This window comes from Thermobia domestica, chromosome 8 (genome assembly GCF_964235325.1).
Source record: "Thermobia domestica chromosome 8, izTheDome1.hap1.1, whole genome shotgun sequence".
NCBI classification, from domain to species: Eukaryota; Metazoa; Arthropoda; class Insecta; order Zygentoma; family Lepismatidae; genus Thermobia; species Thermobia domestica.
This window is the reverse complement of record NC_137461.1, coordinates 165,037,563-165,056,586: the sequence shown is the minus strand read 5'-3', so window position 1 is coordinate 165,056,586 and position 19,024 is coordinate 165,037,563. Positions and strand designations below refer to the sequence as shown.

General features: G+C 35.1%; 1 protein-coding gene across 1 annotated transcript in view; it reads right to left on the bottom strand.

Annotated features, from left to right (window-relative positions):
* Ziz (dedicator of cytokinesis protein Ziz) overlaps positions 1 to 19,024 on the bottom strand; it is a 401,589-nt gene that overhangs the window by 41,951 nt on the left and 340,614 nt on the right. Inside the window, exon 35 of the mRNA XM_081769231.1 lies at positions 13,852 to 14,062. Coding sequence (XP_081625357.1) covers positions 13,852 to 14,062 — 211 coding nt within the window. The remainder of the gene's footprint in view (positions 1 to 13,851; positions 14,063 to 19,024) is intronic.

Here is a 19,024-nt window from a genome sequence, read left to right as displayed (position 1 = left end):
ATGTTACCACGCGTGATAAAAAAAAGGACTAATGACTTTCTTACTGACTATTTTGTCTTTTTTAGTCACTTCGTGATGCAGAAGTAACTTTTGCCTAATCCAGAAAATTAATGCTCTCCTTTATTTTGGCATTCCGCGCCTGAAAACTGCTTTCGTTTTACATATTTACTCACATCCGTACATTTGAAGTATTTTTAAAACCAGTTTTAAAGATACTCAATAAATGTTTTATGAGAACCAGTCCTACAATCTCCTGATGCCGCTTAAATATCAGATAAGAACGGGATAATAAGTGATTACAATATTAATATATTATGTAAAATGAGAACTACTGCCGCAACATCTTGCTGAAAGTTTTAAATTACTCAATAAAGTTGTTTACCAATAAATATTTCCTCAGGGCAAGCCCTACAATTTCCTGAAGTCGTCAGATAAGATAATGGAATGATACAACTTATCACAGTACTAATGTGTTATTTTACGTAAAATAATAACTACTGCAGCAACATCTTGCTAACTTATCTGGCGGTTAAAGATATCAGGAGATTGTAGAACCAGACACATTACTAAACAAGCAATCATAACTGCCAAATAGGCAATCTCATTCCCGCCATTTACTATTCGCATTCATCTTTACATTGCTATTCATTTTAAACAAAAATAATAATAAAGAATATATCAAAGAAACAATTCGTGCTACTTAAAGTTGAATTATAGTTAAATGATTATCCATATTTTTTTTCTTAAAAGACCAAGACCAGAACAAAAGACCGCACACATGATTGTTGACTACACACAGAGCTCTTTCAGGTTTCAAACAACCCCCTTTGACGCATCACTACTCTATTCTTTCTTTCTTTCTTTTTTTTTTTTTTTTTTAAAAAAAATACAAAACATGGTCGATAAGCGAACCACAACGTAGGATTCAAGCGAGCGCCTGTTTCACCATTGCCACGTTCACTTGTGATTCACCATTGATGCTGAATTCGGACGCCCCAAACGGTGGATACCGACCGGATGACGCTGGAACCGACCCAACGAATCATGAATTCAGAAGCGCCCCGTGACTTACCGGTAGAAAACAATTGAGTTACGCCTTGCGTTTTTAACTTTCGGCCTCCTTCAGCTATTATCGTTGTGTTTCCCGGTTCTTTGGAGAAATTCCCGGCTTATTCCCGGTTCATGAAATTCCCGGCTATTTCCCGGTTTTTCCTGGTGGGTGGACACCCTGAACTTCATGCAGCTGTGTTAGCTACTACTAGGCGTAATTAATCTTGGAGCAGGCGTTAGTTGGGTTGCCTATCTCGCGGACTTTGTACATCAAGAATTTCTGTGGCCCACTGTATACTTTTTTCGCATTCTATGTCCGATGTACATGAATTGGACGCCTTTGCTTTTAAAATGCACTTAGTACAAGCACTTATGAAAGAAGAACAGAATTTTCGGGGTATAAATTTTAATTTCAGAACTCTTGACAAGTTTCAGTATACGTTTGACAAATTCGGCAGTCCATCTGCATCACCCTCAACGCCTGCACAACGAGAAAGGACAGAAGAATGGCACTGTACAATTGGGGGGGGGGGGGGGTGATTAAATAGTCGAAAGCAGGCCTCACAGTAAGGAAGACCGGGAGGCCATGAAATGAACATTCGGAAAGGCTGATTTGTGTTTCATATATATGTACGTCACATTTTGTAAAAATCACCCATTGTTGCAGATATATATAACTTCTGTTAACTTCATTCTGCATAAAATTTCCTCTAAATTGGTGTATATTTCATTGTAGATTTATGCTTACATATGTAAAAACTTATTAGATCTTGTAAACGCATAAAATTACATAAAGTTGCTGTTAATTTTTCTATTACAATATATATATATATATATTATAATGTCCCACACGGTATAGTGTACAAGCAACTCTTTACGCTTTTGTTTATATATAAACATCACCACATGGTTTTACGAGAGGATACTACACACCACGTGGATCCACTATGACCTGCAGACGACGGACTTCTGGCTTTTCCCATGAAGCCGACGACGACAACGGAGCAGCAGCGCCATCGCCGTCTGAGGAACTTAGAAATTTGATGGCCGACAACGGATCTGTACCAGTTCACTGTTGCTCATCCTATTGTTTTTTTTTTTTCTCGGAACATTCGGAGTAACCTAATCCCAAGCCTCCAGTCTACTTCGGGACTTCTGGCTTTTCCTTTCTCCTGGCCTAGCCTGCTTCGGGGCTTTGTCGGGAATCCCAACCTCAGTCGCTTAGCCTGCTTCGGAGCTTTGGGATCCCTATCACCACTCTGCCTAGCCTGCTTTGAGGGCTTTGTGGAGATCGTGTCTGCGACCTCTCGGTCAAAGACTACCTATATCTTATCTGTATGTAAAATACTGTTAATAGTGGAATTTTTATAATAATTCCGGTAGTGGGAGTCGATTCCGGACACCCTTTTTATTAACGCTCTACCTACAACCTAAATGGGACAGTTTTACATGGTCGAGGCTTTGACTGGCTCAGTTTTTATCTGAATACTCCCGTACCGAACGGTATTTTTATTAACCGGAAATGAACTTTTTTTCATACGTATGTGGTTTTCTTATCTGTGAACTTTGTGACTTGGACGTGACTCTATTTTTAATGTATGCTTCATACCAGATCGGAGAAAAACACTTTTCTGGACGATAGTGCAAAACTGGAACAGAATTCTCGCCTTTCTTATAATATCCCTCACCTTACCAAGTACTCTGGACACGTTACTGAGGATTCTGATAGGTTTTTTATGTTATTTGACCACCTTGCGCTATTGCATTCTTGGAATGCTGAGAAAAAGAAGGAACTATTACCTACATATCTTCAGGACGTGGCTCTTGATTTAGTGTTGCAATTAAAAGCACAAAGCCAATTGGACTCACTCAGTTGTGAACGATTAAAGACCAAACTAACCGATTTAAGTAGGCCAAAATTACCAGCATATAGGGCGGAATCTAAAATTTTTCAAATCCAACAAGGCGAAAACAAACCAATTGACGCATATTTTTAAAGAAAATTAAGAGTTATCGGTCAAGTTATGCCTCAGGCCACCGAGGAACAAAAAATAAATTACTTATCTTTAGGTTTAAAGATTTTTTTTCCAAAAAATCGCATTGGAATTATATACTACGGTTCAGGCTTTGAGTTATACTTGTATAACTTGGAGAAGGCACACGATCTTATGAAATAGCGTGATTATGTAGAATTAGAAGAAGCAATTTACCAAAATCCACCAGTTAGTAGTTTAAATTCTTCCGCAGTTGCTAACCTTCCTTTCCCACACATCATCAACAACCAACGTGTTCGTTATGTAATCAGACATCCAGTTGGCATAACTACCAACAACCTGCTCCAGTATTTCCTGTACCTTCAGCACCACAACTACAGGGTGCCTCACAAACTCAACTACCTTCAAATCCTCCAAGTTAGTAATACGTAACCCCCACTTGACCCCCCTGCGCTAGCACATCTAATACTACGAACACCAATAGTTCATTAGAATTTAGTAAACTTGCCAATCAGATGGCCGAATTATCTCTTTTGGCAGCTCCAAATGCTGAGAAATTTTCAATTTAGACGTGGTGGCTGTAATAATTATATATCTAGAAATAGAAATAATAACCAGCATAGGAATGGGAAGAAAACCAATGCTAAGAATAACAATAAAATTAGTAATACACCCAGACCAGAAACAGTTACAGTTCGTGGTACGTGTTTTAAGTAAGGACATTCTTCTAGCATATGTTAAAGAAATAACAAACAGGGAAACGCATAGGGGGGCCCCAGGACAATTTTTCTCTCAATGTAATAATTAACAAAGAAAAATATCCTGTATTAATTGCTACAGGAAGCTCTCTAAGTCTGTGGCCGAAATGATTCCTCCAAACACGCAATTAATTCCTTTTAACACAAACCTGAGAGGAATTGAGAATTCCATCGTAAATTTGAGTTACATTGCTCTAATTAAATACAAAATTGGGTCAACATTTTCACACTACTTCAGAATTTTAGAACATGGAGAATTCTTGCCTTTATTCGAAGAAGATATTTTAAATCGTTTAAAAGCCAAAATTGACTTACAAAATAATACATTGTCTGTATACAGGAAGCCACGGCCACCGCCGTATCCAACTGAAGTTAATGCTCAGGAAGAACTATCGGCAAGTGCGATTCGTTCAATAAAACAGGATATGTCGGCTGACGTATTTACCACTCGCAAAGTTACCATCCCAGCTAGGACACATTTCTTTCTTCCTATAATATCAAGAATCGGAAAATGGATACGGAGTATTTAATTGTTTTCCCACTAGAGAATTTATTAGATAATTACGGATTGCAGACTTTACCTACTAAAGTACCTAGAAACAATTACACATTGTTAATATCTAATCCAACTAACAGGCCAATAACGTTAGCGAAAAATACACCGATACTTGCAATAAGTTGTTATACAAGGAGAGATCAACAATTAGACAAACAAAATGACGAACATTTTGTAGGTCTGAACAAGAAATACAGGACAGACTGGAAAAAACTAAATCACTCTTTGATGTTAAAACTATTTGACATAAACGAGAATCTATCAGTTGAACAGAAAAAGGCTGAACATAATTTGCTTTTTAAATACGGGGATGTCTTTTCATATTCACCGACAGACATAGGATATTTTCGTGGCTATCTTCATAAAATACGGATCGATAAAGGGGCTTTTTTCCATCAGAGATAACCTCCTATTCATTTGGCGGTGAAACCGCAAACTGATCTGCAAATTAAGAAGCTATTAGAAGCTAATATCACTAAAGAGACCAGTGACAGTTCGTTTTCATCGCCACTTCTCATAGTGCGCAAAACCAAACAATTTAGAATTTCGTTTAGTTTTGAATTTACAGGCATGTAATAAATTTACAAAACATCTTAGCATACCATTTCAGCCCACAGAAGACATTTTACATGTGCTTAGTGGCAAATCTTGCACTTCAACCATTGACATAAAGTCTAGCTATTTTCAGTTATTATTGCACCCTAAAAGCCAAAATATATGACCTTCGAGGTCAATCATAGCAGGAAATCCTATCAATTTCAACGCTGCGTTATGGGTCACATAACTTCAGCACAAGGCCTGACTATAGCAGTACGCATGCTTTTAGAGGGTTTACCATCTTGTATTACTGCATTTGCGGATGACCTCATAATAGGCAGCAAAAATTGGAAACAGCAAGTATCGGATTTGAAGTTACTCTAAGAGGCTAAGAAAACAACATTTTAGAGATAGCCCAATAAGACCCACCTGTTATACTCAGAATTAGATGTACTAGGGTTTACAGTTAGTGGCAAAGAAATCAAAATTTCTCCCAAAATTGCCAATTAAATACGAAATTTTAAGAAACCTTAAAGGTCTCTAAGCGGTCTTCTAAGCGGTCCTTAAAGGGTTTTCTTGGATTCTGCTCTTATTTGAGAGCACACATCAAAAATTTTACGGAGAAAGTGGAGCCATTTCAAGTTCTTTTGGAAAAGAATTTTAAATTCAAGTGGACAAACACAGCATGACCAGTTATTTCAGAAACTTAAAGCAGATATAATTCAGGTCCCGTCCTTATTTCATTTCCACCCATCTTTCGAAATCCGTGTGTACTCTGATGCATCATCGATCTCGGCAGGTGGAATTTTGGCTTGTTATAACCCTAAAACTAAACAGGAACGTGTCGTTTCTTATTGTAGTCAGCGTTTTACTAAAAGCAAACGTAAGGCCTCAACATGGCAGAAAGAATTATATACCTTAATATACGTTCTTAGAAAATTTTAGTTATTCATTGACGCTAAGTGCGTGATTTCCTTGAACACAGTCTGACAAAGCAGGAAAACTCACTCGTTACAAGATATTCATAGCAGATTATAATTTTGAAATACATCACATTAAAAGTCAACAGCATCTTGCAGATATTTTTAGTCGTTTATAAAAAAAAACAGGATATACAACATAACGAAGAACAAGAAAGTGATAACTTTTGTGCCAAGGTGGACGCTAAACTTTTTGCTTCTCACTTATTGGAACAGACCATTCAAATTGACCAACCCGTAACACTACCCAATTTGGCTGAAGAGCAAAGGAACCTCATCACTCTTTTCGGATATCATCACTCTTTTAGAAAATAAGGAACCTAATAAAATGTTAACACTCCGTGCCGCGAAATATTTGTCTTAAAAATGGACTACTATACAGGACTCACAAATATCCCCAATTGGGACTGCTATATTTGCTCTATATACCGAAATCTTTACTAAACAAATGGTTTGATGCTATTCATAACAATCCATTGGCGCCTTACTTTGGATATACTAAAACGTACCAATCGGCATTGAGAAAGTATTATTTCCCTAATATGAAACCATATATAGCAAATAAGATAAGGGCGTGCACCCTTTGTAAAATACTCAAGAAGGCACCAACCAAGCCGTCTGGCCAATTACTCTGTCATCCTACTGCAGCTATTGCTACTGCATGGCAATATGATTCAATTGGAAAAATACCGGTCGGACAAGGAAATTTTAAACATATACTGGTAGTAATTGAGATGTCCACCCGTTTCTGTGTGGCAAAAGTCGTAGATAAAATTTACAACCGAAGAAATTGAACAATTTCTTATATATGAGATCATTCTTAAATATGGAACTTTTTCGTACCTGTATTTAGATAGACACCCTGTACATAAGGCAGAGACTACAAAACCTAGCAAAGTTCTACAACTTTGAATTTAAATTTTGTTCTGCATACGATCATAAAACTTTAGGTATAGTGGAAATATTCCACAGAATTATAAAGAATGCTCTTAATTTTTTTGTGCAGGAAAATCAAATCCAATGGCCGAAGCGTATTCCATTTATAATCTTTGCGAATAAACATTCATCCAGGCTGGAACAAAGTATTCAAGTTTTTTCTTATTACACGGTTATGAACCTAAGACCATTTCCAATATTGAGCTTGCATCAACTCCAATATTATGTGTCGATAGGGAATACTTGAATAGAATACGGGGAATTGTGAAGGACAATTTAGCTGCGAGCTATGAAAAGCAAAATAAATATTATGATGCAAAGCATAAACAAATTAGCTTTGAGAACGAACAGAAAGTACTTGTGTTCTATCCAAACCGTCAGATTGGAGTACCAGAAACATTCTCCTCTAAATTTGTCGGTCCTGTGACAATACTTAACAGAATTAATGCTAACCTTTATAGGATCAAGTTTCCTGATTCATATCGTCAACCCATACAGGAAATTTCTGTGGACAGAATTAAGCCGCATTATGAATACTCAGATGAGAATCAGCATGAGGATAATTAGCTATTTTTTTTTCTACACGAGCGAAGACATTTAAAAAAAAAGGAAAGAAAGATTCTTTCACGAGCATTCGTATGGACTTTAAAACATTTCTTAGATACTTGCAAAAAGCTGACTCATTATTCTTCACTGAATGAAAGATTGCTGAGATTGCACTTCCGTATTTAAAAGGCAAATGATCTACAGAGGGACGGGTAACCTATAATTCTTCATTTCCTCGATTATTTTTTTCTTTTTCTCTATGAACTACATATTATCACCAATATTTATATAATAAAAAAAATTAAGACTGCAATTATATAATACGGGATGTCCAGGAATTTTATTATTCGTATTCAAAATTGAAGCAATTATTGGATGTAACTACATTACAAAGGAATGACACAATATATTGCATTTAACAAACATGCAGAGTACTTACCTAGTACACGCTGAACTTCAACCTTCTCTTCCCTCTCTTATCTACCCACTTTTGGAATTTAATAGTTACTTCCCCGTTCCTTTTCAATATATCACGATAGGTTTCTCTTACCTTGTCGAGATATTTATATGCTTTTACAATCTTTCGTCTGTCTCGACCCGAAACACCCTTTTCTTTTAAAAACCCGTTGATTCAACGCAAGACCATTCTATCTATGAGCATCTTCATAAATGACAGGTATTACTTGATTGTTATACAGTATCATTTTACTATTCAGCATCCTTTTTTTCTTCTTCTTTTTAGAAGGAAGTACGCACACTCAATAGGAGAATGCTGAACGCTTGAATTTATCACTTTCTAGTTTTGCTTATAACCAGCATAAATGGCAATGAACTTATATTCCAACAATATGGATTGTCGATAGCCAAATTCAAGCCTGTAATCAATTATGAAAATTTAGAATTCTTGCCCTATAGACTCTATTTAGACTTTTCAGCAGTACACCTTCCGAATGATTCTTGTGCTGGCTATGAACAATTGGTGTCACTTTTACATGACAAAGAACATCAGTTTATTAATAAAATTAATGACATAATACCTTGTGATTTCAAAACAGGGCCCCAAGAGATCAAGACAGATTATTTTTAACCTCTTGCTTGGACTTGCAAATTTGCCTTAGTAGATACAGCTTATATGAGGTGCATAAATTAAAATCAACTATTAGTCAGATGCAAGCACAGAATGCTTATCTAAATTTTCAAATCCAGAAAATCAAAAAAAAGTAATTTTGAACTGACTCATTTAGTAACAAATTTTTCAGTGGCAGTCAAAAAATTGATAACTGAAACTCATCATAATATTTTGCAATTGGTATGTACGACAGCTACAAACGAACGCTTTTTAGTAGCTCTCCTCAACTTTCAAATTGCTGAACAGCACTGATTCTATAATGCAGAGCATCCTTCAAAATCAAATGCTTTAATAAAACCTGCTTTAGCCATGGAGATGATTGAACAAAATGTAAAGCTAAGAGGCACATTCATGGAACGGGATCTCGGACTATTTTACCAATGTTCAAAAGCATTTTTAATTTCATTCGATCCAAAATTAGCCAATTTAGATATTATAGTTCAAACTCCAGTTGTACACTCTAATGATTATCACATTTTATATAAAATTTTTAATAATGTATTTCTTACCAATACAGCTTATATACGCTTTCAAACACCCGAATATGCAATATGGACAAACTAAGGAATTTATGAATTGGACTTATTACTTTGCGAATCTCACAATATGTTTTCTATCTGTAAATTGCAAGCATAACCACGATTTCAAGTATATGGATGGAGTCCCATAGGTCTATATAATTTAATTTTTCGAAATTCAACTAATGGTTGCCATTTAAAACATACTTTATCATGGACCGAGAAATTAAATTTATATACACCTATGGGACTCCATCCTATCACTCGTACATCAGTCAAAATAGCATTTCAAAGGAACCATATGTTAGCTGCTGACGCTGTTAATCATTCATCAACTTACTTTTTTAGATACGAAGAATTCCAGCGTACAATTACTGATACTTTGAATCTTCCTACTAGAATCTAGGCGAATTTTACGTTGATATATCGCAACCTACCGAGAAATTCGAATTTAAATTTTACTTACGATTTTTAAAACTTACAATGTACCATTACTTCTATGAATACTTTACTTCAACGTGAAGAGAGCTTTATTGGATTAGATGCCAGAATTTCATCTCTCCACTGCATTCCCATGGACGATACTTGCTATTGCTACTTTAATCATCATATTACTGATTGGTCTTGGAATATTTTTATATTTGGTCTATAAACCCCTTATTCGTAGCGATACTTCGTGAACATTTTACTTTATACAGGATCTCCGATAAATCATGGTGAGCATAATTTGAATTATTTCTCTTCTTCCAGTATGGAGTATCCAGTATATTCCTGTGATAATCGCAACTTTTTTAGTATTTGCAACTCTTTTTATCTTATACCTACTATATCGCCGTCTTCGCTCGGAACCAAAAACATCCAAACGACCCCGTTTAGATATCTCCAACAATTCCAATGGACACATTTAATAGCATTCATACTCCTCACGAACAAACGATTTTACAGACTTCAACACCTCTCACCATTAGTGAGCTAATATACATACGCCACAGCTTAAAACAGCTCCTCCTCGAGGAAAATGAAGTGACACATAATATGCACCGATCATGCCTGTGTTTAGGAAATAACTGTTTAATGCTTTCTTCCACTGTCTTAATAGTGCTTCGAAGAGTGAATTTTTTTAAGTGTGTGTAGTGTTATCAGTGCTGTTAGTGATTTTTTTGTGTGTGGTCACTTCGTGTAACCCATCCCCCAAAAAGAAAAAAAAAACTTTCGGCATATTTTTAAAACAAGCCAGGGGGGGAGTATAATGTCCCACGTGGTATAGTGTACAAGCAACTCTTTACGCTTATGTTTATAAACATCACCACATGGTTTTATGAGAGGATACTACATGTAATAAACTTATTTGTGAATTATTTTTGGTGTGCCCAGCTCAGACAATTTAATCATTTCATTTTAAAGGCTGCTACCTTTAAATAGTGTAACTAATCCTTGTACATTCTCGCAACGAACGAGGCAACCGAAGCAGCCGACGGCCTTGGCAATCAACAGCAGCCAATCACAGTCCTACCTGTGCTTACGTCACTTTGGTAAGTGGGACTCACGTGAGCAGCGGGGACAAAGAGGAAGCTGCATGACGTAGCCGGCATTCGGCGCCACGACATTCTACCAGAAGAAGCATTTCGCACTCACTGCGACAAACATTCCATAGAACAAATGTAAAATTTGCATATCCATTTATATTTTTGTAATCAGAAGACATCTACATTTTCTTTTAATATAATTTGCGTATTCCATTTAAGGAAATGTAAGTATCGTACTTATTACCAAGTATAATCACTGTTTTATGCGTATCATTGGCGTTATTCTGACCCGGGAAGTGTCGCCTCGTGTTCTTCATTTTGGTGTGCATGGTGGAATATATTAATACTAGCAGCGTTCACCCCGCTTCGCTGCGGTCACCCCGGAACGCAATAAACTTTGTTACTTAGATAATTTTTACTTTTTCGCTTTCAAGTGATATGATAAAAACCATAGAAGATTGCAGTAAATGTTAACATTATATCGCCTGTCATTTATGTTAACCCGCCCCGCTTCGCTGCGGTCACCCCCGAACGCAATAAACTTTGTTACTTAGATAATTTTTACTTTTTCGCTTTCAAGTGATATGATAAAAACCATTATAACGCCTGTCATTTATGTTAACCCGCCGAGTGACACGGTCATGCGGGTTGCATATAAATACGTTTATTTTTATACCTATGATGAACTAACAAAGGATTTGTACGTAATGGACACCTGAATGGTCAATTATCTCAAGACTGGTAATTGAAAATTAAAGTGATATGATAAAAACCATCTAGGGTCCAAATCCTAATAACCCCCCAAAAATAAAAGAAATTGGTTCAGCCGTATTAGCGTGATGAGCGGACAAAGGATTTGTACGTTCTCTTTTATATATATAGATGAACGAATTTTCATTATTTTTATGTTCTTTTCAGTTTAAATGATGCTGAAGTTTTATTCTATTCATAAGTTGTTGTTTGAATTTTTGTCTATGTGTGGTTAGCGGTGAAAGAAGTTATAACTCTAGTGATAACTTGTTTCGCCGTTAACGCTTGGGTGAAATATTCGATCAATGACTACCTAATGTAATGCTTACTCTACTTAGATTATCATCCTATGGGGTAAACATCACATACACACCACGTAGATCAACTACGACCTGCAGACAACGGACTTCTGGCTCCTCCCACGAAGCAGACAACGACAACGGAGCAGCAGCACCACCGCCGTCTGGGGAACCTAGAAATTTGATGGCCGACAACGGATCTGTACCAGTTCACTGGTTCCCTCCTATTGTTTGCTTCAGAACATTAGGAGTAACTTAACCTCAAGCCTCCAGACTGCTTCAGGACTTCTGGCTTTTCGTTTCTCCTAGCCTAGCCTGCTTCGGGGCTTCGTCGGGAATCCCAACCTCAGTTGCTTAGCCTGCTTCGGGGCTTTGTGGAGATTCTGTCTGCGACCTCTCGGTCAAAGACTACCTATATCTTACCTTACAAGTATAGAGAAATTATCTTTGTAGTATTTTTGTAAAATACTGTTTATAGTGGAATTTTTATAATAAAAGCCGGTAGTGGGAGTCGATTCCGGACACTCTTTTTATTAACACACTACTTGCAACTTATATGGAACAGAGTTTTACAATATATGTATATATAATCTTTGATTGTGTCTATTGCAACAAGTGTTGATTAAGGACAATAAAACAAGTCTTTTCTTCTCTTATAAGCTAATCAAATGAGATACTACAAACATCGTCTATCCCAACACTTTGGCATAAACTAACAACAGTAGAAATAAGCCTAACTTTTTACTGATGTTAGTCTAAGTGGGAACTAACTCTTGCTATGTACTACGAAAAAATGATACAATAAGCGAAAACATGCATATGCCTACTTATCATAAGAAAAAGTCTTCAGAAGTTTTTGTAAAGAAATATCTCTCTATTGGGGAGTAAAATAGATGAGAAATTTAGATACTATATTTTTCGGAATAAAATGCAATTATCTTCATACGAATTCTATATAGATGATGAACTCAGGTGGAGGTAGAGAAGAAGAGCATAGAAGTTGTAAAATATTCTCCACAGAAACATGCCAGGCAATATTATTATTGTTAATACATGTTTCCACTTATTTAGAGAGCAACAATTCAATGATCTTTTTGGGTTTTCCAGGTCAAAGTCTCTTAAATTTCCAGGCCTCTACAAGTAATGCAAAAAAGCCATTTTTCTCCTAGGGTTAACATCTACTATGGACGTATATAGTCTATGTGCAGATAGAAAAGTTCTGCAAAACAACCAAAAGGTAAGGCAAAAAGAGAAATGGGTTCTGAGAAGTAAACATCCAAACTTGACATTTCTAGGATTTCCACGTCAGTGAGAGCCCTGTATTAGTGTCCTAGTTTTGAATATAAAATCATGATCCACTTTGATCACTAACGACATTCAAAATTTGATGACTGTATATTCAGTGATAATGTTTCGTCTAAAATAGATTGATCTCTTATATGTCAGAGAGAAGTTCGCGAATAGATGGTAACGGGTTCGATCTCCAGTGGGAACACATTTATCGGTATTGGCTTAGGGTTGCGTAGTGATCCGGTAGGAAATTAAATGACAAGAAAGATAAATCCAGCCAGGAAAAATTAATAATTCGGTCTTGATATTGATCACGCACTAAGGACACACTTTCTAGGGATCTTCTTCATCGTATCTCCAGGTACTGTGTTGTACTTATATTTTCTCTTATATGATTATTAACTTTGATCTCTTTTCAATGCTCATACACTATGTTCGCTTTTTGCACTAGTATAATTATAATTCAATGCAAAGACCTGCATCAGAGACTACACTCGCATCATCCTTTTTTGATATTGCATATGAATATTTCTCGTTTGAATTCGTACTTTTTTGTTGTAATTTCCTTCTAACAACATGTTGATTATTATTATGTTCCCCTTATTCCTTGCACTTATCCGTTCCTACATCCGGAAAATGTAAGAAATTGAACCGTGAGGAACTGAGGAATTATCTACGTTTTACGCTAGGAAGGCTAAGTTCAAACATACGTCGCAACTTTGTCGTTTTTTTCAAATCACATACAATCCATTTTACTAAGTGATAAATAAACTGAGTACTTGACTGTACAATATACACATTTTAAGGAAGACTTTTTCAATTTGATTTGATTTTTAACAGCATTTATTACAACTACTGAAATTGTTTAATAATTGTTTTCTTAGTATCTTGTTATTATTATTATTATTATTACACATATTTGAAATAATTATTTAAGATATACTAAACTTTTCACTGTAGGTTTACACAAGAAATTACTCACTTGTTAACACCGTTCGACGCTTCCACTGATCTTCAAGGTTTCCTCTAGCTTTACCGCCTTTAGTAAAAGGAGTCTCAAACATAAAATGGTTTATATCATGGCTCTGTTCAAATTCTGTTTGACGCTCGTCCAGCTCTTGTTTCTCAAAATACGGAGTAACATGTGTGACTTGAATATAGGCATGTTTAGGATCAAGTTCACTTTGATCAATCTAGAAATAAGATATAGTATCTTTATTAACTAATATTCAAATAAAATACTGAATCCATAATATTTAATGTTTTTATAGTTTTAAAAAGAAAATACCCATCAGACAGTAGAAACATATTATATTCAAGCTCCGTTAATATAAATAGCTTGAAGAAACATCTTATACATCTACTATTCATCTTACCCTTTACTGCTGTTTTCCGATGATTGTAGAATAAATTCAGAATATAGTACAGAAGAGTGAAGTTGAGTGCTTTCTTTCAGAACTAAAAATGCCGATACACTTGGTTCAATCTTGGAAAAAAAGACAATAATTACTTTTTAAGTATATGCTAAATGAGCTTGAACATATAAGGATCACCGAATTTATATATACTGATGAAAGGATATATTGATCTGTGGCCTTACAGTTAGCGTAGTGGACTGTGGATTCAGAGGTCCTGAGTTCGATCCCCGTTCAAGGCACCCTTTCTTTCTTTTGTTATTTCCCCAAATAATATGTCCATACGTTTTAACTTCAATTAGTATTTTATTCAAATTACATAGCCTATGCCTACAATAAAAATTTCGATAACTGTTTTGCAAAACAGCTTTATGAAGTGGTTCTTAGTAATAGGGCTATTAGGGTTAGAGTTCATAGGATTATTTACAACAAAAACAAATCTTTGTCGCAAGTTGTTTTGTCCTGCAAACTAATAAATTATGGACAAATACGTTATTTTTATGGAAGTTAAAATGTATGAATTAATTATTTGGGTACAAAAAATACACATAAAAAAATGTTACTCTGCTTGGGAATCGAACTCAGTACTTCTGACTCCGCAGACCAGTACGCTAACAGTATGGCCACAGAGTATGGGACTGACAATACGCATTTTCATAACGATATGGTATCCCTCATTTTTTGTGTGTCGATTCAAGCGCCATCCGTGAAGGCACTGTTTTCAATTCTGGATCAAATCACTGTTCCTTTTTCTGGAGAATCCAAATATGCAATAAGAAATGAGGTTTCCCATTTAAAATTTTAAGTTACCCCCCCCCGTCCCTCCTAAAGGGGTGGGGATAAAGGGTTGCGTTTGATATCATTGGATACCTTTTTCAAACTTATTTAACATGTATTTTTGTGTGTTTTCTTAATTTGTATATTTCGCGAGATATTGGACCGTTCCGGGACTTTTTCCTCATCCTGTATATTACTTTTCACCAGTATGCTTTAATCTAATGTGATCCTTTAGCCCACTCAAGCCGCTTTCATCTCATTGGTATAATTTGCTATATTCTGCAGAATCGACAAGTTCAAAGTTCTTATCTACAGTTATACACGCTCTTTATTTTATTTTATTTTATTTATTTACCTTTTATTTTGACCTCGTATTCACCCATTTTATTGCCAGTTTTCACTGTTGATTTTCTGTTTCTGAGAAAAAAATTTCTCAGCTTTTTTTTTTTTTTTTAAATTCCTTGCACTGAGACTTTCCTATGACCACAATTACCAGTACAGTTTCGTTAGAGCACATTACCTACATTGGTTTATTTGACTCGACTTACATTTTTTATTACTTACGTTATTTCTGTTACTTTTTTTTTTTGACTTTATTCCTCTTTGAACCAGTACATTTTTTCAGAAGAAACGAGCTTGTGCTATTTTTCTAGAAGACAAAGTTACTTGCTTAACTCTTAACCTTAGTTTAATAACTTCACAAACATTTGGGCTAGTATTATAAAAGATTATAACTGTTTAAAATCACTTTAAAAATACAAAATGGATAATCATTTAACGTATCAAAGCACCAATTAACACACAAATATTCACTCTTTGATAAGTAAGAAAATAACATATACAAGGAACCTTCGAAAAACTGATTTTAAGCCAATTCTACCAGTAAACTGTTAACTGGCTGCACTGTTGCGAGAACAAATCAAATGAGTCACTAATATCGGACAAAAATAAAACAGATATTGTAAATCAATTACTAACTGTCGTTATTATTATTATTATTTTTTATTTGGGTATTTGGTCAATCTCTGTATGAATGAAGCACAAATAATGTGCTTGTTTATTACTACGAAAACACACTTTGAGTCTCTCTTAAGATAATATAAAAAGGAAAATAATATAGCTTGTGGACTTCTCATTATAAGCCCACTAACAGCTTTCAGTATTGCTTCCATTTGTTTTCGGAACTTTATTTCTACATTGGAATAAACTAATTCCAATGTCAGTATGTTCTTTATTATACTACTGAAGATTTGGTAAACTGCTATATTTAGCGAGCATAAAGAAAGGTTAGCATTTTAATTCGCGGTACGGAAGCACTAGGTTTGGATCCCGCCATCTCGACTGCTTTCATAGCGTTTTCTCTCAGTTCCATCACGCAAATGATGGGACTGGCTGACTTCTTATTGAGAAATTTCCTTCTCTCATCCCATTAATGCGTATAGTTTTAATAGTCTGGAACTTTGTAAATAGATACAATAAATATATTTCTTCTAAGTAGGAAAAAGCATGGAAGAAAAGATGCGAGTAGGCCATCATAATCTTGTTGAGACTGTCATTCTAGAAACGTTTTTAAGGGTTACATTAGGCGAATTAGAGAACGATACTTTGAATAGGATGGCAGTGATTCGTCAAATTTTGACAAAGATAACTGTGAATTAAGGCCAAACATATGTAAGTTAAAATTTACTTAACTTATTATTATAATTCAGATATATACAGTACTTCATGTAACGAATCAGGTTCTACCATAATTTCGCCAATATAGAACATTACATTCAACTCGAAGTTAACTTTTTATGCAAATATTTTATCTTAAATTATTTTCCTCGTACAGTAATAACATTGGGCATGAAAGCTACTTACACTAGACATATATCTTTTATTCTTTAAAGAGAATGCTACTCTACTTTGTATTAAACAGTCTAATGCCACGTAAATTATTAGAGCTCTCTAAACGCTATATGCTTAGCTTACGCATCTTTGGGGAAGAAGACACTAGTAGATAACCACGTGCAAGGTCATGTGGTTCAAGTTATACGTTAAGATGTAGGTCCACATCTCATGTAACTCCGGCGCTGAAAATGGACGTTCAGCTCCAAATTAATAAAGGAACCAATGTACATTATTATACTTCAATCATTAAACATAAGTGGAAGCGGAATGACTGAACGCTGTCTGACCTAAAACCTTTTAACTTTTTTCAAGATTTCGTTAACAGATATAACTGTCTATGAAAATGATATTCACGTGTTTGACATGTTCACATATTTGAAAGTACAGACCTGTGTTAACGCCCGCGGAATATACACAACATATTGCTATTGCTGGGTGAAGAATTTACAAAGCAGTCGATCAGAGAACGTCCACCTATTGTCTTTCTAAATCATGTAGCCTGTCAATAACGTCCTGGAGAAAACCCAGAAGAATTCCTGTTTCCAGTCATCAACTTCGAGAACTAAAGGATGAGCAGTTGCAAGGCCTGATGAATACTGAGCCCGCTGTGGCTGCTCTTCAAATAGGATTGGATCCATCAAGAATTAAAATGGTTCTTCGTCAGAAAATGGAAAAAACAGGATTGCCGTTTAGTTCGACTGAATCATTAATTGAAGCAGCATTAGACATTCAGTTGGAGGAAGACCGGGATAACGATGAGGAAAATAATGAAGAAGCTCCTTCTAGACAACATGGCTCAGGATCTTCGCAAAATTCATTCCGATGGATTGATGAACATCTATCAGACACGAATACGGAGCAGTGCATTATCAATTGTGCCGGTAATATAACCGAACCTAATTTCAGAAGCAACAGAAATAGTAATCGTACAATAGTTAGGAATCAGTCAAACAATAGATCTAATTTCCATCGAATTGGATTTCGTAATAGTTACCTAGATGGTAGAAATTTTCGAAATAAAAACCAAAGTACTGCTGAAGTAAAGGACACGCCGTACTGTATTTATGATGATGTAATTCAATGCAACCTAACCGAACTCTTTGGCAATGTAACTTAAGCTAACGTTGTGGCGCCCGAGAAAACACATTCAATTGATTTTTGTTTTATTTCACTTTAAATATCGTTATGATTTTATTTGTAATCCGTACTTTGTTTGAATTCTATACAGAAAATAAAAATGATGGATGCTAAGTTTCAGCACGTTATGGTATAAATACAAATATCGTTTACTAAAAGTTATGATAAATATGCACGAATAAATAAAACATATTATATTTTAACCCACATAAACTTAGCTGATTCTTAATATGATAATTTCTTTATTTGTATTATTCCTGAATATGATATTGATCAATTCTTATTTTATTTCACTTTGAATATTCTTGTAATTTCTTTGTAATTCGCACTTCTTCTGAACTCTATGCTATTTACATTTATGCATCGATACAAATATTGTTTATCAAAGCTATGTTAATTATGCCCAAATAGAAGAAATAAGTGATATAGTATGTCAGCATATACTGAGTTGATTCGTCAATGATCTCCCATAATATTGATTTAAAGAATCTATTTTAGGACCTAAATAATTAGTAAATTGATCATATTTTTCTTTTTCTTTTCTTTTTGAATTAGTCCTCTTCGACGATAATTTATAGAATTAAAATATAAAATTGATTGTTAAATGAATATAAGAATGAGATAAAATGAAATTAATATATATGTATTGTAATTTATATATATACGAGGGCTATTCGAAAAGTAATGTAACCATATAGGTAAAATTATGTAACGGTCCAGGATTCTTTCTTAAATTGTAACCAATCCAAGAAGTCATCGTCGGGAGCCATATATACAACGATATTGTATATCTATGCGATAAATTACTTCCATTTTCGTATCTTGATTTTGGGGCAACGGTGCGTGAAAGTACACAATCTGTTGAGTAGAAGAAAAAGAAGAAAAGAGATAATATGTTGTTGATTCTAAATATAAAGAAATAAGAGTTAATCG